Here is a 23,865-nt window from a genome sequence, read left to right as displayed (position 1 = left end):
GCATTGGCAACAACTGCCTTCACTGCAAAGCAACCCAAAAAAGGAAGATGAACTTATTGAAACTTATGGAGTCTGACGATATTTACAAGCGTTTCAGAGACGGAGAGAAATGGTTGCTAATAGTTTACAAGTTACAAAGTAACAAAGTTTTTATTTGTAATTGTACAAAAGGGTTGCACTACGAAATTAAGATTGTAGTCCCAATTTGCTACATAGGAAGGAAAAAATGAATAATAACAAACTAAGCCTTCAGATGACCGTAGCTGTGAGCTAGCTGCAGCCAGCTAAACTACAAGTAACATTATCTCTTCATCTCTTTAATTGTTAAGCCCTCCAAGGTTGGTATGGAATTTTGCCTACTGACAAAGGCAGTAGTTCGGCCTAGTTTGATATCAGCTTCTGGTGCTTATATCAAACTAGGCAGAAAGGCATCTGTTAGGTCCCAAACTGATGCCCAGGAAGCTGCATAACCAGCCCGTAATCTGTACCACACCACATAAAGTGAAGAGAAGAGGCAAGTCCTATTCTGTGAAGGCCACAGGAAAGGACTGGTCTGAAGACCTTGTGCAAAACAGTTGCAACACAATCTGGACACCACATTTCACTGTTTTCCTCCCTCAACACCCCCTTTCACTTAGACAGGGCTAAATTAAAACCCCTCCGATATGAAACGAAAACCCTTTCCTGAATCCCTTAACCCCCCGCTCAATCCAGCTGGAGGGCTCTTGAAGAAGGGAGAGCAAAGGTGGTTGGGTAGGTATGTGCTGGATGAGGGGAACTAGTGTACATTCAGCCCCCTTTCGAGCGTGGTTGATGAAGAACTAAACTGAAACGCTGGACTTTTTTTTTCAAATCATTATCATTATCATCTCAGTGACAGTAATTTTACCAGGAGGACATTTTCTTGGTTGTTAAATCATTACAGGTAACACATATGGATGAAAAAAGACATTTAAAAAAAAAAGGGGGTTTTATTAAACTGTCAACAGGCCAAAGGAAATACATACCTCTAGTGGTGAATCACAGAGAAATCTCCGGAACTGTGGAGGGAGGGAAACAGAGAGAAAAACAGTTAGTTCTCTGGGTCACCGACTCTTTTGAAAAGGCTTAAATGAAAACCATACACGTCTCTATTGCTTTCCTATATAATTTATTTCTCCCTGTTTTTTCCCCCACTAAAGGCGTCACATATTAAATGCAGCCCCCCCACCCCAATTCACATAGAGGCGTAAAAACAAAAACTGTATTTACACAAATGAAAACATTTAGCCTATCAACTGAAGCTCACAATCCAGGGAGGACAAAGTGACAGCTTAAATAATCAGCGTGGCAGTCAAAACAGCCTACCTCCAAACACGCTATAAATGCACATGAGATATCAATTACTGGGGGACTTTATGTCTGTGGAACCATTAAATCTTTCATCCATTCTCTGTAATATTTCCTGCGCCGGGGTTGAGAGCAGTGCGTTTACAGACGAGCCGACTTGCACGACTGGAAGACAAAAACGGAGAACGCTGCCATGTTTGGGCCGCAAACCCGATCTATAATGAAAACCAGCACGGCCACAGTGGAGCAGTGATGGACAGCTTTTGGTTTGCCCCGTCTATCTCACCCTCATGCGCCACACCACAGTTTTAAGTTCATATTTCACAAGGAAACGCTACAATTCAAGCGGTGTCTTTCATTCGCAGAAATGTTCAACTTTGGATCCACTGTCTGGGGATCAGGACAGGAGTCTAGAATAGCAACAAAGTACCATAAGCACAAGTGAGAGAGGTGGTACAGATATGAATAAATTAAACAAGATGGGCATATAAATTATGTTATTACGTTATCTCACTCTTGTGTATGGCTGCTGTTAACACTGTGGGTTGTCGTCTTGTTTTTCCTCATTCAAACCAAGACTTTAGGCTTATTAGCTTCTCTGCCGCTTGTGATTTAATTTCTGTCAGGACAGCTGGTATATGGTAGTAATAAACTCTGACATAGTCTCTGTCAATAAATGGATGAATCCCAAGTTAATCCTGTACACACTGCAGCTCTGTAAAGCCCCATACTGGGATGGATATCGGTCTTTCCCTCTCATTAAAACTAATATGCTCTACAAGTTGGAGAAAATCCCACAAGCACACCAACATCCTCTGTCTGTGTGCACAGCAGTACAGCTAGTAACAGCATCGGCTGCTGACGGCATGGTTCTTTGGGTGGGATAGTCCTGGCTAAGGTGCAACTCAAAATCTTGACAGTTTCCTGAACCCATCCAAAAGAGTGTGTGTTTCTCCGTTTGTCCGCACAGCTGATGTGTGTGTGTTGATGACACTTACGCAGTCTTCTCTAACACGGGGGATGTTTTGGCAGAGAGAGGCTACAGAATGATGTACTGTCGTCTGTCATTTTTATTTTACCTTGGCTCGAAGCAAACAGTTTTCACTACCTTTCAAATTCGCCCACTTGAGTTGGATTCAAGTCATAAAAATGACTAAATCCACCAAAGATATTGGTGAAGTTCCAGTCAGGAAAATAAGTGACTGTATAAAATATGAGCATTACGCAGGATTACGCAAGAAGACAGCTCGTGTGTGGAACTTAAAAACAACAGAGCTATAATAAAAACAGTACATGCACTTTTTGCTGAGAGGTAATGTCGTAAGCTATATAGGAATCACAAACCGTGCACCCTGCAGCGCCGAAGAACTCAACAAGATGCAACACACCGTCTCTACCCTCGACTCCACCTCATACCAGGATGGAGAGAAGTAGAGGGGATGGGCAGAGTTGCTCAGACACAAAACAACATGTCATAAACTGTAATTTTAACTTCACATGCTCCTGCTCAATGCCAAAAGGGCCAAGTGTACTTGCAAAATCTTAACATGCAGTTACTGCAATAGTCCTTGAGCCAACATCTAAGCCAGGAAGAATGTGTCTTTAAACTTTTAGCACTAAGGAAATATTGCCAACTCACTGAATGCAATTATACTCATACATATTCTTTCATTTAAATGTATTTGGATTTTATAAACCTGCTAAACAGGAGTATTTTGTGCACTTTCCATGACCACTGTGAAAATTGTAGGGACCTCATCTGTTTAGTGGATAATGCTCTCTGCTCATGCAAAAACATGCTTATCAAGTTTCCCACCTGTGTAACCATGCCAGTAAAGTGTAATTTCCCTCCCCTAACTTTGACTACTTGTGACTACTGCACTCTGCCAGTTAACAAAATAAAAACAGCACCGCCTCTCAATGAGCAATATTGCCGGAGGGCACAAATGAAACTTTTGTTTAAGCCTCGCAAAAAACCAAATGGTTTACCAACAGAACAACAGCTGCAGTTATTAGATGACATCATTTATAAAGGCCAAGAAAAGACATGGTGCCGCTGTGCGTGTGTGGGACTGTGAATCTCCAATTGACTTTGTAGTGAAATGCCGTATTATTTCATTAGACAAGTAAGTGTGTGAGCCCTTACACATTAGAGCCTGTTAACGTATGCAAATGCATACTTGGATGTGTGTTTCATGTAAATTTCTAATAGCTCGGAGCAGTCCTCGGCCCCTACTCCTCCTTCACACTCTACCAGGCACTCATCATAGGGGCTGATGGGTAATCATACCAAGAGGAAAGAGCAGAGCAACTTTCCACTGCTGTGTCAACCCTGCTTGGCTGTTTGAGGCCGTTCTCTCCTGGAGCCTGGCAGGGCTGACCCCTCTCCAGCCACTGACAATCAACAGTCCACATGAGCCTGCCAGGCTGACACAGACACTCACACAAATAAACAGACAAAACTCATCAACACACACACAGACTCTGCAGGAGATGGACAGTCGAATGTGTAGGTACTGTCACTCAGGCATGGAGATGGCAATGGAACTAACATGTGAACACAATCTCAGCTTCCTCTCTCTCTGCATCTCTAATGCAACAACACATATGGCTGTAAACGGAGCCGTGTCCACAGTGCCCTCTGGAACGTTCTCATCTAGAACACATGGAGTCCATCACTTGCTCTCTAACTCTCCCTTTCCTATAGTAAACACTCATCTGTGTACGATTAGAAGGGAAAGCAGCCGTCTCTCTCTCTCACACACACAACACACACACAAACACACACACACACAAGCTGTCGTGTCTTCTCTCACACACATACAGTACATATAAACACACGCATCTGCTTTAACCTAATTGCTACTTAGATCTCTAGTCAGTGTGCTCTTTCGCTCAAATGGCTGTACATATTTTAGCGACAATGCGCCTGAATGACCTCTATCACATTAAAAAACAATTAAAATAACAACCCCTGTCTTCCTCTCTTCACCAAACATTTGCAGACTAGATCTTTGTTTATTTCAGTATGAAGCAGAAGAGCTGCGGGATTCCAGCTGCAGTGCACAGATCAATGAGTAAATACAAGCAAAATACTTTGAAATCTGCCATAAGAAGAATGTTGGTTATAGAAGGTTTCATTGAATCTCTCGTTATTGTGCATTTCCATGTTGTAAATAGCTTTGAGCTAAGCCAGACGTTATTTTCCTCATCCATTTCTTCCATTTTTACTGACAAATTTTATTGCCATTTCGCAGCTTTTTCCATATACTTCTTTTTTTTTTTTCATGTGTCTTGGTTAAAGTCCCGGCCATCAAGAAGAGTAAATACAGATTTAACAGGACTTGTTTTCCTCAAAATGAATGCCACATGTGCAGGAACTCAGAGTCACGGCTCAGCAAAACAGTTAAGACCAATAAGTGTGAGTAAGAGTGTGTGCATGTGCGTGTGTGTGTATATGCATATGTGTGTCTAAATAATTGGAAGTTTGTGCTTCGTCTCTGTCAGGAAACCAAGATTGGTTGTGGAAGGACTAATGTCTGGCTCCCTTCCAGTAATGGTATGACAGGAAATGCATACATCCTTAAACAAACAAAGCCAGTCCCCTCGAGGACATCATACTGTCTAATAGTAGTACAATTTTGGCAGGGTAATTGAACTTGAGCACACACAAACACACACACATAACCACAACCACACAATCTCTCCTATCGCCTGGCTCTGAGCCAGGCTGACGGCATTCCTCATTCTATCCCAAAGGTAATACTTTAATGGATTAATAAATACCTCAACAAATGCTAAATGACCCAACTCCCTAGGTAGCAGCAGCAGGCAAAGAATGGCATGGCACCAAAATGTGCCATCACCACATCAGCAATGTGTTTTCCATTTCTTAACGAATGCCACAAGGCGACGGGGGGGCTCTGAGCTTCTGGGAAGACAACAGGCGAGTTAACCCGGAGCTTGACGGGCAAGAAAATAAAATCAGCAGTTTTTAATGCTGTGGGCTCAGGAGTGGCTGACACAGTAGTGAGTCCAACAAAGGGGAATTTAATAAAGATAGACTTGTTTGAGTGGGAAGACTTAGGGATAACCATGTACAAGTTAACTGCAGTGGGAAGATAGGAACCAAGGAGAGCATGGCAACTCTAGTTTTGGTATTAAGTGCCTTTGAGTACCTTTTTAAAGGGCTATACAAATAAAAATGTATTATTATTATTATTATTATTATTATTACTATTAATGATAAAGCAAAAGAGGCCAATCCCAGAAGCCATGAATATATCTCAAAATATAATTTCATCACAATATGATTCATTGAACAACAATAAATTATCATTTTGAATAATCACTCAGCCCTATAGTTGCAATCTAGAGTCCTACATATACCATTCCTTACGCTAGAGATGTCAAGGTGAATTACAATGAATGTCCTTTCGGAGTAATTAACCCAACCTTAATTCACTCTGTGCTTTAACGCTACACTACATTCAGTCAGTATACAACTTGAGAAGTCCATCAATAAAAAGAAAAACTTTATGTTCTGGCACCCAAACAGACAGCAGAGTTGTTTGCGCAGCCCCACACCTTTCCTTTTTTTTTTCCTTTTAAAGTTATTCCTCTAGTTCTTGAACCCATCCGATCCCAGTAGTTATAAACCTGAGCTGAAGCTTAAGTGCACACATAACACGCACAAACACACGCTCCCATTAATAGGGCTAGTGTTATGGCACTAGGAAAGAATCTGCCACAGTCTGCCCAATCTGACAGCTTTTATTATTTATTAATTACATTACTTTTACAAGCTGGAGAATTCAAGTAATTTACCGAGGCCTGCTGGCAGGAGGGTGGAGGAGGAGGTTGTTTTTCCAGCCCTGAGGGACAAAAGGCCCTCTCAGGTTGGTGAGCATGTCCAGCAGTTCTGCATCCTGACTAGACTTTATTTTCACCTCTTTTATTCATATGTAAAGTGAAGAATTGGAGGTGTGTGCATATATTTTATAGTACAATTTATTGAGCATTATTAAATCATTTTCAAACTTTATGAATCTATAATTGGTTATGCCCATTATCATTCATTACTAGACAATACTTCTCATTCACTGCATGAACTAGTGAACCTCTTCTCTCGGTCTTTAATAGATTTTAAAGTTACAGTTTACACATTCAAAGAATTGCGTGCAGAAAAACGTTTTTATCATCATAATGGTTTATCGAGGCCCAATGAATGCTGCAATTCTCCCAACAGCGTGCACACTGCTCATGTGATGGACAGTGGGATAAACTGTTGTTGATCTAGGTGCCAGGACTGCGACAACAACAAATTAACAAAGAGATTAGTTTTAAAATTGGTTCACAATTTGGGATTACTTTTAATGTCGCTTAATCTGTCAATAATTGCAACGATAACTGGTTTAGATTATTATTTAATCTACAAAATCCCAGAAAAGTCCAAGGTGACATCTGAGGAGTAATTGTTTCATCAAACAGTCCAAAATACTAAGAACTAAAAGGTCAATTGTGTAGGATTTAGGGGGATTTATTGGCAAAACTGGAATATAATATTCATCACTATGTTTTTATCAGTCTATACACGCCTGCCCCTGAAAATAAAATTGGACCGGGTCGTCATCACAAAGTCTGCCTTGTTGCATCGCCATGTTTCTACGGTAGCCCAGAACAGACAAACCAAACACTGGATCTAGAGAGAGCTTTTTATCGTTTTTACGTTACCTGAACCATAGGTTACACATTGGAAAGGGTGATTTTAGGGGTATTCAGTTGGTTGCAATATGCAGCCTCACCACTAGATGTCACTAAATCCTACACACTGCTACTTTAGATTAAAATGACATTAATTTAAAGATGCAGCGAGGTGCTGGAACAAGCATGTGCAGTAGTGCCCTACAGTAGGTGTGGAATAATAATCATGCAGTACCTCGCTCTCACTACATTCGCTGGGGTCATCACCATGAATGGCCATCTGGTAGCGGGCGTACAGCGCCACCGACTGCTGATAGGACGCTGTGAATTGAGGGTCCTCAAAGTTGACCGGCACTAGCCTCACCTTCAAGCACAGGGTGTGGAGGGGAAGGAGCAATAAAGTGGAGGGAGGTTTATTAAGGGTTGACAAAGAATAAAAGGACGGTGAGTAGTTAGGAAATTAATTCAAAAAAAGAAAAACAAGAAAAGGAATCATAGATGCTTTGGAGGAATTGACAGCGCAGGATTCAGCAGAAGTTTTAAACATTGTTATACAAGTGTTTTGGCATCTTAGGGTTCACATCAGTCTCCTAGTCCTCAAGGCAAACTTTTCTGTTTTGAGATTATGACTTCATTCAGTGATTTTAGCAGACTGCTTTGACACATGAATGAGAGAAAACAATGGGATCTAGGAGACTGAAAGTTTGTTTGTAAAAGCAGAAAAATGGCTTGAAGATGAGGCTAGTGCACTGCCCAGCTTTTACCGCAGATTGCGCGGAGAAGATTGGTAATTCACGATTCAACATAGCGTCAGAGTGTGTAAGGGACGGAGCAGCAGAAAATCCAAAATTGTGTCTCCATGAATCATCTCAGTTAGACACATAGAGACACTTCTAAAACTCCAGTCTCCTCTAACGAAGGTAATGAAGGTAAAACCGACTGCACGCACAAAGACAATTAAAATGTTATTACCACCGGTTGATCCTCAAACTCAAATTCGGTTCCATTTCAGACACAACTATGATGTATGTGAACTATGGTGTGTCAAGGTCGAGAGGGTTCAGCTGACAAACTGCCCCACCAAAACAGAAACAACTCAAGACTGACTAATGACTCGGCTGGCCGACCGAGGGCCAGCTCAGACACCTGTAGAAACACGGCTCTCAACCACGGCGGATGGAAACATTTTCCCCTCAATTTCCTCTCGCTCATATACAAATAAACTCTTTTTAATATTGACACATTAACTTTTTTTCATTCATACAGACATTTTGGTTTTTTCCCCCCTCGATGATGAAACTAATTTTTGTGGTTATGATCGGGACTGATGTTGGTTAAAAGATTTACGTAAGTGAAAGCTTTAAAAATGATATCAACATATAATATTGTGTAGCAGTTTTAGGAAAGGAACATGTTTGTACTCTAAGATGGCAAGTGTTTTTTATTTGATAAAAAAAAAAAATCAACATTGTTGCTGATCATTGACATATCCCAGACTGTGGGAAAAATATTCCCCTAGCATTTAGTATGCAGACAATTATTTAATTTTTGTGGGGGGGGGGTCAACAAAGTGGCATTTAAAAGGATAACATTTCTGGAAATGGATTGACATTTGTAATGTAATTATAGTATAGTAATGATAGGGACTGTTAGTTAAAAGATTTAACTCAGTGAAAGTGGAAAATATTAACATAGAATTTGATGGCAGTTTTTTTATTACCTTTTTCTCCTCTCGGGACATTAGAGCAACTTGTTTGCACAACGTTTAAATAAATTCCAATTTTTTAAGAAAATATTTTTCCAACAAAAACTACTAACCTGTTGTTTAAAATAGAATCAGATCCAGTACTTACAAAAAATAAATTGTTGAGGCAAATATACATTTAAGCCCATAAGATGATATTTAGCTAAAAAAGAACCAATATAAATATTCATAGGAAATTTGAGCAAGATTAAATGCTTTTGATGCCTTTGTAGATACCCAAGCGTGTCGACCCTCTCCCTCCCTCCCTGGGTGCCCCTTGAGCAGGTAGACCTATGCCCCCCACCCTCTGACCTGGCTCTCGGAGGGTTTGTCAGGAGGGTCCTTGTGAATGGCCATCTGGTAGAGTTTGTACACCTGGTAGGAGGCGTCGAAAGAGGCTTTGAACTGCGGGCTAGGGGGATTGCAGCGCACTAGCCTCACCTTCAAAAAGAATACGTGCAGACAAAGGTTAACATCAAAATGGTAAAAGTACTGAGAATAACACAAGTGGAAGATATCGTCACAAAGAGAAAAAGTGTGAGAAGAGTGTGAAGGGGGAGAGAGAGAGACTGACACAAACACACCCTCTCTGGACCGGGTGACACGCTTATGAAGAGTTTGAGTCATTTTACAAATAAAATGGGAACATTTCCAGTTTGAAAGTTTTGTAACTCTTCTTAAGTAAATGTCTTTGTTTTCACCAATGCCAGCCGTTGGTAACAATAGTTGTAGCTTGATGGAAAAACAAGAACAATACAGAGAGGGTGTTTTATGTCCGTCCACACACAAAAACTCAAAAACTCAAAATATCAAGATTGTAACTAGCATTTGCTGTCAAAGAGAATTCCATTACTTGGAGAGGGCCTCAAAATGAAGAAATAATCATTAGCCTTTTTACTTTCTATCTTCCCTTCATATTGTGTATATGAGCCCATTTCCAGTGCTTCACCATGTCATCTGAGACTTTATTATTGATCCTGATATTAGAGTGCAGAGTAGTTTCAAATTGAGGAAAACTAATCATCAGTCTTTGTTGCTCTTTAATATTTATGTTATGTTCCTTTTGATGACTTGTTGTGAGACGATATAAATAGACAATAGAGATATAAGAAAAAAAAAATAGAAATACCCAACTACGTAGGTTTCAGGTCATTTAGTCAGATTCACCAAGTCTGTCCAACAAAGAGCATTGCCAAGTTGATTTTTCAACCGGAAAATATCCCAGTGGCTATATATTTTGGTCACAATGTTTGTTGTGTGTACGTGGAAAAAAAATTGATATATATTGGCTGATAGTTATCAACTTTCTTAATACCAATATCAGTATAGGCCTCAAAAATCGAGTATTGGTCATGCTGCAGTGCCTAGAGTTTACTCTTGAAATAATTATGATGAGCAGGACACGCATTAAAATGAATCCAAGTTCAGCCAACCTAACCCAAGTAAGAAAACAGCATGCAAAAATGAGCAAATACATTAATTAATCCATACATGTGAAAGCTGCATACTAAGTAAGTAAATGTTTGCAGTGCTATACATCAACTTTAACAAGTAGAATAACAAGAAGCCTGTGATATAAAGAAGTCTGGAAAGGAAAATTGTTGTGCTGCTAATGTCACACAAAACTAAAAGAAGAATTCAACTTCTACATTCTCCGGCCCAATTTAATTAACCGTCTCTTCGTTTTGAAGCTTTTGTTGGCCATGGAGGCTCTGCCATATGAATCCCCTGGACGGACAGAATAGAGGAATTGAACCTGGGGTTTGTTTGAGTTGGACCTGAGTGAGTTTCTCTCATATGTCCACTTGGCATCTACAGCTTTAGCCAAACAGAGACAGTGGGCCTCTTACATAAAAGGACAACGCTCAAGTTCTGTCCTTTTTAATTTGGTTCTAAATCAAGAGACATATTTTAATAGGGTGAAATCATTTTTGGTGAAACAACACTGGCAGCGTGGAAATTAAATTTTAGCAATTCTCATAACAGTTTTGAAATTTAACACTAGCAGTCTGACACCGCTTTATGAACGTCATTGTTTATCAAAGCTTTAATGAATGATATATTGCTCTGAAGATGGATCTTCAAAACCTTTAAGAACAGCATTATAAAGTAATACAATAGCAGCAAATTGATTGCAGGAGCAATGCTTGTTAGAAATACCAGATTTAGAAGAAAATCCTATGAAAGTGTGGAGACAGTAGAGAAGACTCTTGAGGGGAATAGCGGGTAAACAGTTCCACACTTCCCGAGGTGCCTGAGGGGCTCTGAATCACGTTCTCACACTGACCCCTGGTGGTCGTCACTGGAACCACAGCTGTATTTAAAGGGGAACTACACCCATTTTCAAAATTCATACATGTTATTCCTATGGTCAAAGTCCAAATCATGTAAACTTGATCAAAAAGCTATTCTGTATTCAAAAACTAGAGTGCTAGAACTCATATTGATGATGTCATCACGTATTAAGTGTGTAACTGCTCCATAGACAATGAATTGGATATTATAGATGAAACTGAGAGCAACCAGGGGAATGTTCTGAGTTAAAGGTACATTTTCTGTTTCAGAACTGACAGCAAAAGGATAAAGATAAAAAAAAAAAAATTGTTTGATTGTTTACGGAGCAGCTCGACACTTTATACTTTAAATTTGAAACTAACTTCCCTGGAATCTGGCTTTGTAAGTGACTTTGGATAAAAGCGTCTGCTAAATGACTGTAATGTAAATGACAAGTAAGAGAGTGGCTCACGTTAAAAAATATTGATTGAACTTTCCAAGGCCATGGAAATAACATATTAGGATTCTAAATGTAGGTAGTGTTCCCCTTTAAAGGCCAGGACTGAGGTAACTAACGGACTGTACGGTGCTATACAGTACATCTAAACTTGTCTTTCCTGTCGTTGTGACTTATTTTTTAGCTTTTACTTCAAAAGTAGCATGCTGTTCCAGGGTCACAGATGCCAGACTCCACACCAGAAATGGTAAGAGAGATATGACAACTGAGAAGTAAGCAAAGGTGAGCCAACTTTTTTCTTTTCCATTTCCTGTCTATATTTACTTTCAAAAATGTCCTATGTATCCTGCAGAGTATTCTCATCAGCCAATATATATCTTTAACAGATGTTTCTTTTATGATTAAATTGAGCTGCTACGACATTTAAATGCTCTAGTGTAAACAAATATCTCCTGGTACTGGTATGAAAACCCCTCAAAACCTGCAGCTCAGTCGACAGTACAGAAGCCCGACACTCTGCAGTTGACTGCAGGAGATTCAGTCAACTGCTTATCATCCAAATTGTCCTTTAGCCACAAATTTTATGCAGCCTAGCCACATGTAATAAAAAGCTAAACGGCTCAAATAGAGGCATCTCTTAATTATTTCACTTGTAGACATATAATTAACCTTCCTTTGCACGGGATGACCTTGTGTTCATGCCCACTTAGTATAATGGAACCATAATTTCAGGCAAACAAATGAATCCAATTGGAAAGAGATGACTGGAAGGAAGTCTTGCTGGTCTAGTCTCGGGGGGTAGAAAGACAAGAGACTGCCTGGTTCCTCACTGCATCTGGCTCAAATTTTGGTCAAGACCAAGAATGACGTTTTCTCTGCCAACCTCAGCTAGAGGCTTTCGCCAGAGATCGTTCTGCCCGCTGCCAAAAGTTCATATCCATGTTCTCTCATATCGGCTGAGCTTGGAGCAGTGGTCTTAATGTCATCAGAAGGGTAACGCGACCCAGTTTGTGTGGTGTGCCTGTCATTTGGTTGAATTTTAAATTGGGAAGAGGTGGTTTTTCCACTCTGCTCTGGCCAGCTATCCTCTCCGCACACATAAACACATGGTGAAGTCACTGGAGCTGGGGAAGAGGGCTCTATGAAACCATATTTTTAGGATAAGTGAATCCAAACATTATGGATACAGAGAGCTCCAACAAAGACACTATTTCCTAATGATAGCTGGAATCAATACAACAGGCTAATGTTTATTCCAAGTCACGTAAAAAGGAGAATAGAAAGTACCTACTCTTTATTTTTGCTCACCTCAAGGCAATGAGAAGAGTTGTCAGGCAATGACTCATTGATGAAATCTTCCAGGGGTTTGGGTTGCTTGGTCTGTACCGCAGTAGGTGGGGTAGGAGAGGCAATGGAAGAGTCCCCATCAGCGTGTTGTCTAATCTGCTCTTTCTGAAGACGCCGCTCCTTTCTTAAGTCTTTGGCCTTCCGACATGGCGGCCGGCCAGGATCAGCACCCATCCCTGCACCCCAGACAGAAGAGAGGAGAAGGGGTAGAATTGTCAAAGCTTTGCAAAGGAACTGGTAAGGTGGGGCTCTATGAAAACTGTTTACTGTTTTTTAAAAGGAAAATAATTTTTCTAAGCATTGCCAGGTGAGAATATGGCTTAAGCTTTGCTAATGCTCAGAGCATGCACAAAAGGTGTTTATCCTCAATGCGCTGTTTGTTGACGTATTCTCCGAAACTTCAAGAGGCTGTAAAATCAAACTGTACTGCGAAGAAGCAAGAAGACGAGTGTTAAATGCTAAAGAGCCATGAATCTACAAACAATGGCGAGGAGGAATTGTAATTAACTGTAAACTCATATCTCATATTAATGGACTACTTAATAGCCTTTATACAAGCCCTGTAAAGACAGAAGTCAAGTATTAATGGCATTATAAAGAAACATTATTGAATATCCTGTTAACAAATTTGATTTGGCTGGCAAAATAATTACTGGAATGAAGAACTTTTTAAGTTCCGATTTTTTATCCTCCCATTTCGAAAGCATTTAAATACAAATTGGCCGTCTTTGTGAAATCCTAAGGAGTGTTAATAGTGATTTTGACAGCAAATATTTGTAACAGTCACATCTGAAAAGCTTTGACTGCATGTGCCACGTGCACAAAGTGACAAAATTCAGAGGTGCACAACCAAGTGCCGGGCACACTTTGCGGAGCCTTTGCCATGATGTGCAGGCCCTAAAAACGTCAGTTTCTAGAGTGCACACCTCGCACCGGCTTCAGTACAGACCTCAATAGTCCTTTACATTACACCATTGCTTAGGAGGCTATATAACAATATGATCTGTGCTAGCCCAAAGGGTTAGCAGCTACAGTGCCCTCCAGAATCATTGGCACCCTTAGTGAATATGAGCAAAACAGGCTGTGAAAAAATGTCTTTGCTTTTTATCCTCTTGGTCTTTCACTCAAAATATTCACAAAAATCTTACCTTTTCATTGAAGTAAAATGATTGAAAGAAAAAAAGAATGTTGACATTAAATAAATATTTTTCTCCAAAACGTGTGTCACAATTATTGGCACCCCTAGAAAATCTCATGATTACAATCTAACTGAAGTATAATTCCAGTCATATTTTACATTTTTAAATTCACCTGTTTGATTAGGAACTCTTAAGTGGTCAACCATGACTTCCTGTTTCACTGGGGTATAAATATGAGGTGACACAGGCCAAATTCCCTTAGTCATTCATCACTATGGGAAAGACCCGAGAACACAGTGACGATGTGCGACGAAAAGTTGTTGAGCTGAACAAATCAGAAAATGGATATAAGAAAATCTCTAAACAGTTGAAAATACCCATTTCCACTATCAGGGCATAATTAAGAAGTTTAAAGCGATGTTAAGAATCAGCCTGGAAGAGGACGTGTGTGTACATTGACCCCACGCACCGTGAGGAGGATGGTTCGACTGGCAAAAGAATCTCCAAGGATCACAGCTGGAGAATTGCAGAGGTTAGTTGAGTCTTGGGGTCAGAAAGTCTCCAAAACTAGCATCAGACGCCACCTACATCACCACAAGTTGTTTGGGAGGGTTGCCAGAAAAAAGCCTCTGCTGTCAATCAACAACAAACTAAAGCGCCTACAGTTTGCCAAACGTTACCGGGACTTTCAATGGGACCGGGTTATATGATCAGATGAGACCAAAATAGAGCTTTTTGGCAACAAACATCAAAGGTGGGTTTGGCGTAGACAGAAAGATAGCCATACAGAAAAGCACCTCATACCCACTGAAGTATGGTGGCGGATCTTTGATGTTGTGGGGCTGTTTTTCTTCCAAAGGCCCTGGACATCTTGTTAGGATACATGGTATCATGGACTCCATCAAATACCAGCAGATATTAAATGAAAACCTAACAGCCTATGCCAGGAAGGTTAAAATGGGCCGTGGTTGGACATACCAGCAGGACAATGATCCGAAGCACACCTCAAAATCTACACAAAAATGGTTCACCGACCACAGAATAAAGGTTTTGCCATGGCCATCACAGTCCCCTGACCTAAACCCCATAGAAAAACTGTGGGATGAGATGAAGAGGAGAGTCCACAAGCGTCGACCTCGGAATCTGAAGGATCTGGAGAGATTCTGCATGGAGGAATGGTCTCAGATCCAGTGCCATGTGTTCACCAACCTCATCACGCGTTATAGGAGAAGACTGTTATCTTGGCAAAGGGAGGCTGCACAAAATATTAAATGAAGGGGTGCCAATAATTGTGGCACATAAATTTTTGAGAAAAATATTTGTTTCATTATAAGAATTTAATGTTTCTTTCAATTATGTTTCTTCAGTTAAAGGTTACATTTTTGTGAATATTTTGAATGGAAGATCATGAGGATAAACAATAAAGATTTTTTTTCGCATCTCGTTTTTCTCATTTTTACTAAAGGGTGCCAATAATTCTGGAGGGCACTGTAGCTAGAGTGTATTTATAAAAAGAAACAGAAGATAGGGGACATAATGAATCCAATTTTGTTTTTTCGCTAAGAGCTAAAATGGCAAAAATACCAGAACTAAGATATCTGCTGTTGGCACATGAATGAGTAGCTCTGCTCACCATATATAAGGTTGTTACAAGCAGAACACACACTTTCTCTGTTTTTCTCTCTCAACAGCAGTGACATGAACATTCTCTGAAGCTACTGAGTCTCTCCCAGTTTCCCCCTCTCTCTCCTCCTCCTCCTCCCCCACCACCTTCTGGGCTCTTGCCAAGCCCTGCAGCTCTCCGGGCATCCCATGTCAACAGTTTACACGCCCACATCCTGTTTGGAGCAATAAGGAAACAAGAGCCATTTCCTGCTTGTCCTATTGCCAGCCGCCGACATCAGCTCGCTTACTAGCTTTCCCCTGTGTCGACGTCACGAGGAGGAGAGGGACGCCCGGTCCTGACAAAGGGGAGAGGGAAACTCTGGCACCGGCCACGGCTCGCTGGCAGCGTTCAGGTTCAGCTGACTCAAGTAAGTACTGTAAGGTTCAGCTTCGGTCTTGTGAATAATACAACAGACATCAGCAGGAAGTATATGCAGAATCTGGCTTATTTCATGATTTCACATTATCACACGACTCTTGAAATTACCTGGTTCTTGTATTATCGCAACATCCCTGTTTGCTGTATTGGTCTTTAATGGTAAATGAACAGAGGAGCTAAAGGAGGTAAGTATTTCTGAGCAAGCCCTGTGATATAAAAACATACAACCCAGGGAGTTGTGGTGCAGTCGGATGGTTTTCCTCTGTAGGGATAGACACGACAAACTCAAGACAGACTGGTCACACATAGAATCTGGACTGTGTTCATCACACACACCGTCTCAACCACAAACACATCGGCCCTGATCAACGATCACTCTGTCAAAGTGCCGATCTTCCCTCGTATTACACTCTCCCTACACACACACACACACACACTTTCTCTCTGTCTCAAACACACAGACAGACAGACACAGGTACTCCTGAGGACAGCGTGAGCAGCCGTGGTGAAAATAAAGTCTGACAGATCAGTTCCTGTGGAGGACACACGCTCCCGCTCCTGCAGTTAGCACTTCATAAAAGCTGCGACACTCTCCCTCCCCGTTTCCCCAAACACACATACAACTCTCAAAAGTCAGTCTGTCTAGAATTGTTACATACTGCTTTCTTGCACGTAAACACATAGGGACATTACATTCATTTACTGTGGGAGGAGGATGCAGCTACCTGGGGGAGCAACTAAAATATTAACATTGAGGTATGCAGTGATATAATATAGAAAATAAACTCTGGGAAACTGTTCTCTCTGTACTATTTATTCTGCCAACTTAAAAAGGTATAATATGTAGCATTTACCTAAGAAACGATGTATAGATTGATACAAAAATCTTCACAGACTCTGCCCTCTGCCTGTATTCGTTTCTTCTTATTTACTGCGTTTCTGGGCTTCAGTAAAGAGCCTTTGGGCCCGACGTGGATGTGTAACCCCGATTCCAAGGCGTAAGGCACCCTTAGTGGCGGAGTTTGTCGAAAGGGTTGTTACTGTGTGTTTTAAGATACTTCATTCCAAAAATACAAATGCATGTATGCAAGTCTCAGTGCTTGTGAATCCATAAAAAGCAGATCCTGGGACAGCTTCAGCAACATTCCATACAGTATGTACCTCTGTATCTGTTTACCGCTTTGCGTTCGCTATATGGAAAATGGGGAGCCATGTTTTCTCAAGCTAGAACTGGAACCTGCCCAAAGCCATAAAGTGCTCCGGTCATAAAACTAGAGGGAAAGATACATCCAGGTGTTTTCTGTTGTGAATAAGGGGGGGGGACCACTGATCCAACATAGTAAATCCTACCTGCTTCCTCTTTGCTAGCCTTCTGAAAAGGCCTGTTATTTCTGACAGTCTGATGAAGAGGACTGTGGTGCTGACACAGGTGTGAGAACAGAAGGACACTGGCACCGCTGAAAGTTTTCTCTATGTGTTTATGTCTGCATCTGGATCGACCTGTGCCAACACTGAGCTTTTCCTGCCTTTTGATTAATGAGCGTGTTCTCATTAGATGTTTGAAAAGGGAAAAAGTGGTTGAGGCCTGAAACATGAGCAGTTGTTAGAAGTTCTGCTTCCTGCGTCTAGAAGAAGTTTATTAACTCCTCACTGTGAGTGTTATGAATTCATTACTGTGCTCTGGCTAAGAGGATATCCTGTGTTGGAAAGTAAGGAGGAGAACATGACAGATAAGCCAAAACCAGACACACTCCTAAAAACACAGAAGAGACACAGTGGAGTCTATAACAAAGTGAACAGTGACACACTCTGGTAAGCAACGGTGCTACAGCTGTGGTAGAATACCGCAGTGGCAGTCCTGCTTATGCTTGTGATGATATCAAACTCAGGTCATTAAAGCAACCATCACCACTTTCAAGTTCTCCCTACTGCAGTTTAAAGGAATATCAGACATATTAAATAAACAACAGAATGTAGCGGCAAACTACTTTTTTGCTAGGTGGAGCAGGACCGCAGTAAAAGTAGATTACAAATCATCATTCCATGTAAATGCAGCTGCTGGAATTTTTTTTATCAATTTCACACTAAGGCTGCATGAACCATTGTACATTTAGCCGAAGTTATCCAAGTTCATTGATTCATATAGGGCTGCTGCGGCTACAACAATAATCAGGATTTGTTAATCTGCCGAATATCGTCTCAAGCAACTGTTTTGTAAGAAAATGGTGAAAATTGTATGTTAAAATGTGTTAAGATGGCTTTTTTAACAGTCCAAAACCAAAATATTTACAATTAATTATCAAATTTGAGTAACAAAAGCTTAAAACTTACACATTTGAGCATTTCTGTCTGCAAAATAACTGAGAAGTAATTATCGAAAATTGTTGTTGATTTTTTTGCTAAATTAAATCAACTAGTGGTTGCAGCTCTACAGACATGGTTCATGTTCTTTATGGAAAAACAGTTTGGTAAATAAGCAAATACACATCAAGAGCTATCCTGATGAAGGAAAATCATAGTACTATTTGTATCTTTGTTACTATTAAGTAACTAGTGTTTTATTAATAACAACACTGATAGTCGATGAGTATTACCAGCTATTTGAAGGTGAATCAGATTTCTCACCTGGTTTAGGAGCTGCGGCTGTTGTTCTCTCATCCGCGACAGACACTGGATCCTTTCTTAATGTCGCTGAGTCGGCAGGAGCGGCATCCGCTACATCCTTCTGAACTTCTGTGATAGCGGGACACTCCGGTAGCTCCTTCTGAATGTCTGTGATTGCAGCACACTTCACTTCAGAGTGGCAGACATTACTCGGCTCTCGTGGTCCTGCTTCGTCACACACCGAGTCCATTGGCTCCCCTGCAAGGCACAAAATTGCTTACACCAGAAAGTGTGTACTACTCAGCCACGATGCCAAAACTGTTTTGAGTTTTTGCAGAGCTCAGGCCATGCACTGCATACGCAGTCCATTAGTGTTGGGTGCTGACTGCTAGTTTTTTCATGCATTTTCTGTATAGCAATACAGATAAATTTATCAGACAATACACATGCAAACTGTACAAAAAATATTTTACTCTCACCATCATCCTGTCCTTTCGGTAATTCTCCTTTGGAAATGAATTTGCTAATCTTTTTCAGGATTTTCTTGTGGGACTTGGAAGGCTGGAATTTCAGTGCATGACATCTTGACAGAGAGCATAAAAGGTTTATTAAGAACAAATATTTGTATATATTGCTGTTATACAAATATCTAATAGATGATTTCATATATCTATTAAACTACCATGGGTCATCCTCATGTGTTCAGTGTTATTCTTGTCTGCTCTGAAGTTAACTGAATAATAGGGAACAATTCTGATGGGCAAAATTACCTGATGGTATACTGTGGACAGCATGTCTTGTTCATTTTTGGCTTGTAGACATATTTCCCACTTCTGAAAAAGAAAAAAAACGGATTGCCTTCACTAAATACCAATTTAGAAATAATTTGAAATATCTTTAATTCAAGAGGACCATGACGAAACCAAGCAGGATTGCATGAAGGCTGAGACAACTACTCACCTTCTCCACCCTCTGTCAATGAGGTCTTGGTAGTCTTGTACAGTCATGGTGTGAGACCACATTCCTGAAGAAAACAAAAGGAACTTTAAATCATTTAATTGATTTTACACTATACATTTCAAACATCCATTAGAACATTCCGTCTCATGAGAAATCGACAGAAAAGCTCAGCGGAATGAAATAAAGCTTTATTAATGGATAAAAGAGAGATATAAATACACATTTCTTAGCCTGTAATAGGAGATATGACTGCAAGTAAGGAGGGGCTTGTCAATAAGCTGCTCACAGAGTCTGGTGGGGGGATCCACATTTTTGTTTCAGCTTAAATCATAGTGACCCCCAAAGATTCCCATAGCCCCCAATGTTAACATTCAAAAAAGTATTATTTGTGTCCACAGCAGCTTCAATCCTGCTTCCCAGAACTGAGGTCTTAGCTCCCCGTTTTAACTCATGACCTTCTCTTCCGCAACCATATACACAGTTTGCACACACACACACCAAAAACTTGATGACAAGACTATCGGTTTACATCTAAAACAGCCCAGGGAATTCACTGTATAACAGTTCACACACTGAGTCTGCGAAAGAGCCTAATGTTCTATGTCCCAGGAGAATGGTGTTAAGCCAGAGACAACACAGTGTGATCCAAGAGAGAGACACCACAACAATAAAGCAGTAAATGACTGGAGCTGGTTCAAAGGCCTGCAGGTACAGCAGCAGGATTGCAGATTTTCTTTTTTTAAAATGGCACCAGTTTTTACTTATGTTAAAGATCCAACATACTCACCATAAATAAATAACATATCTGATAATCAGAGTATTTCAAAATCTTTGGTCTTCCATACAATGTTTTTCTAAATCGTTGTCAGCGGTGAAGCTACTCACAGTGCAGCATATATGACATTAGCAGTAATTGCGTCCAGTGTGAGTTTTTCGCTGGTATAAAAACTGAACAAACAAAAATCAAACCAGATCAAATGCATAATAAAACTTTATAAAATGTTATGTAATAGATAATTATAAGGGCAGTTTTGAAAGGTTGAACCATTATACAAATGGAAACTGTTTTGCTATTATCCGCTGAGTGAAGACAGAGCAGAACAGAAAGATGCTAACAGAAAGGAGGAGACCTTGTATATTCAAGTGAAAACACTGGTATGAACAAGAGAGAAACCCAAGAAAATACACAACATGTATTTCTAATTTAGGATCCTTAGAGACTTGTGTTTACATAACAAAAGTTAATGGCCTCCCCTTACATGTAGAATATCGTCTCTCAGGAGTTGCTGCTCTATGACACCAATTTTATGTCCCAGAATTCTCATGACTTCCGCAATTATAGAGCAGTCAAGTTGTTCAAAACCTTGTATATCAAGTGATCATCCTCTTAAAACTTTTAAGAGGAAGTAAATAGGGAGAGAAGGACAGGGCGGGGCCAAACAAATGATACAATGGACTAAAAAGCTGTCCACAAGAAGGCCTGATAACTAGACAGGCATGAAGTCCAACGTTAATAAAAGGTTCCAGAGTACAAATTAATCATGCAATGTGAGCTTCTTGTGCGTGCAACAGCTGTTATCATCACGGCACAACAAGAGTGCCTTTCCATTGTTCACACCTGATCCATTTTTCAGGCTCACTTGAGGCATGACAGACACAGTAACACAGAAGGGGCGCAGATGTTGTGCTCTTCAGTGTGGGGTCGCATTCACTTTGGACGATACAACACTGTTGATAACATCAATGCACCAATCACGCAGAGGAAAAACATAATCGCACCGAACACCTGCCTGGAAAAGTTTACAGTACGACCGAATCACTGATCATGGGGGCTGATAATCTTTCTTCTGGTCTAATTTTGCATGTATTCCAAGGAAAATATAAGCACTACAGTTAAGATATAGCATGACAAATTACAGTCGAAGAACAACCTTGTTTTTTTGCTGCAGCCTGAAAATAAATTTGGTGGCTTGAAATAATGGGCTAATTTCTGTCGTCATACGTCTACTGCAAGAAACCTGTAGTCTTTCAACAGCGTTACTGATCACTGCCAAGAAACACAAATGAGGTACAGTCACTCTTCCTGCCAATCCCACATGATGCAACCTATCCAGATTACCACTCTTATCTTAGACAACAGCTCTCGTCTGCAGGCTCTGAGCCCAATCGCTCATTGACTGCCTGAATCCTAATTATAGTCCACCTGCCTGACTCCTGTTCACCTTCTCTGAATGGCACCATTTAGTCCCACACAGAAAATCCCTTCCTATCTTCTTAGAAAGATATTTTTTTTATAGCTTAGTACCCAAGTCAGAACTTCTTTAAAAGCAGTTAGATTGACCTTAGTTGCCTTTAAGGGAAAGCATCTCAACAACACAACGTACAGTATGGGTTCTTATAGCATCCTTTCAGCTTTGCTCAATAGTCTACTGAGCATTTATGCAGAATGTTTAAAAACCTTCATGCCATGGCACGTGACTGCGTGGTCTGTGTCAACCTTCCTGTGTTCAGATTCATGAATGTGCCTGGTACTGGAGGATTATTGTGGGCTAATGAAACTCTATCCCGAATTAACATAATATACAAAGTTTCCCCTACTTTTCAAGTATCCACTTAGACACGAGCAATGGGGTGGAAGGACTCTTCCTTATTTGTGGATGTCCAAGACACATTAATCAATAAAATAGTCTAAGATCTTTTGCAGTTTCGTCACACTGATTGCCAAATTATAAGCAGATCTTTTTATATACAACGTTTTGTGGCTGTGAAAGTCTCACATGTATTTGACCGTCAAACAGATGCATAAACAGTTCAGTTGTCTGTCACTTAATTTCTAATCAGGCATTTGAAATTGTATGCTACGTAAAAAGTGGTGGCATACCATATGAAGATTAAACAGTCTAAGAATTAGGAGGAAATATAAATGGAAAGCGGTGTAATCAAATAATTTTGTGTCCCTGTGTGTGTTTACATTTTCACTCTAAAAACACCCTGTAAGGGTTCACTTGGGAGTGAGCCCAAGCCACTGTTCACAACAGGATCAGGGAGAAAGGATCTACTGCAGCTGGGTTTTCATCTCCTTAAAACTGATCATAGAATAAAAACACTCCAGCACTTAACCTACACAATAGGGGTAAAAAAAAAAAAGTATGAGTCATTGATTGTGCCACTGTGCTTTTATCTCAGATGATGCTGCACAGTAACAGTAACAAAGCAGCACAGCCTGTTGAGATGATACACAGTACATCAAATAAACACGCTGCCATCTGCTTCGTCCTGTTGTGAAGTTTACTATCGGTCTCATGTTTACTATCTGTTAACATTAAAATACAAACCCTGTGCTCTTACTGACCATCACATCTGAGCTCTCCATGCCAACATGTGTACGTTAAATGCAAGATAGCATTTCAGCAGTCACATAAGGGCCTCTAGTTTCAGTGTCTCAGATCCAACAGACCAAATGAGAGCGAGACAGCTGCAGTCTCTCTCTCGTGAGATCAACATCCTTGGTTGCCTGTTCTGTTCTGCTCAGCTAGCTTGATGCTAGCATAGATGTTAGCCAGCCTACTGCTAAGCTGCTAATGCTACAGCGTTAGACTTTAGTAAACAGTGATGTCCAACTGTAGTCATTCAACAAACACCAGCCCAGCCTTACTTAATTATCTTAACTCATGTTACTCTACCACTGTCTTTTCTCCCACTATGAAAGAGTCTGGCTGTAAGAGGCTAAAAGCTAAAAAAAAACTATTCTGACATGACACCGGTAAGTGAACGCTATCATATGTGTGCACTCAGTTAAATGTAATGTACTGGCCTTGCAGTGTAAGGTAGGTAAAGCAAACATAACATAATAACATTTACTGGCATTAGGATGACAGTTTAACCCTCTCTCAAAACCAGCAAGTAGACGGGGCTAGGTCGTTAGCACGAGCTAGCTCAACAACAACAACTAACCTACCAGCTAGCTGTGTTTCTGCGCTAACGTGACTCTTACCGTGAGAGAAGTTGCCTTCATCGTTTTTACAGTAACCACACCGGTAACCGCAATCCCCACCGAAATATTCAACTATGGTATAAGACTTGTTTCCTGCCATCTTTAACATCGACTCGGATGACAGCTAAATGTGCCAGCAGCAGCAGCAGCAGCCGGGCAGCAGGCAGGACTCTGGTTCTGTGGATATCTAGTTAGCCCCGCCCTTATCCAATACGTCACCAGTGCTGCATTGAGGAAACGTGGGACTTTTTGAAATTGTGTGCAACAGGA

The 23,865-nt window shown here is 40.6% G+C and overlaps 1 protein-coding gene across 3 annotated transcripts in view; it reads right to left on the bottom strand.

Moving 5' to 3' along the window:
• LOC129092201 (arginyl-tRNA--protein transferase 1) overlaps nt 1–23,763 on the bottom strand; it is a 55,970-nt gene extending 32,207 nt beyond the window's left edge. The window contains exons 1-9 of one of the 3 annotated variants that reach the window (XM_054600044.1): nt 23,596–23,763; nt 19,602–19,665; nt 19,412–19,474; nt 19,121–19,224; nt 18,663–18,899; nt 12,816–13,030; nt 9,089–9,217; nt 7,268–7,396; nt 1,008–1,040 (exon numbers count right to left, since the gene is read on the bottom strand). In XM_054600044.1, coding sequence (XP_054456019.1) covers nt 1,008–1,040; nt 7,268–7,396; nt 9,089–9,217; nt 12,816–13,030; nt 18,663–18,899; nt 19,121–19,224; nt 19,412–19,474; nt 19,602–19,665; nt 23,596–23,704 — 1,083 coding nt within the window. In that variant the 5' untranslated portion in view covers nt 23,705–23,763. The remainder of the gene's footprint in view (nt 1–1,007; nt 1,041–7,267; nt 7,397–9,088; nt 9,218–12,815; nt 13,031–18,662; nt 18,900–19,120; nt 19,225–19,411; nt 19,475–19,601; nt 19,666–23,595) is intronic. The other 2 variants (XM_054600042.1, XM_054600043.1) reach the window with 2 other exon arrangements.
• Between the last annotated feature and the right edge of the window lie 102 nt (nt 23,764–23,865).

The sequence above is a fragment of the Anoplopoma fimbria genome, chromosome 6, assembly GCF_027596085.1.
Source record: "Anoplopoma fimbria isolate UVic2021 breed Golden Eagle Sablefish chromosome 6, Afim_UVic_2022, whole genome shotgun sequence".
Classification (NCBI taxonomy): Eukaryota; Metazoa; Chordata; class Actinopteri; order Perciformes; family Anoplopomatidae; genus Anoplopoma; species Anoplopoma fimbria.
The sequence above is the reverse complement of the archived record's forward strand: the minus strand, read 5'-3'. Positions and strand labels throughout refer to the sequence as shown.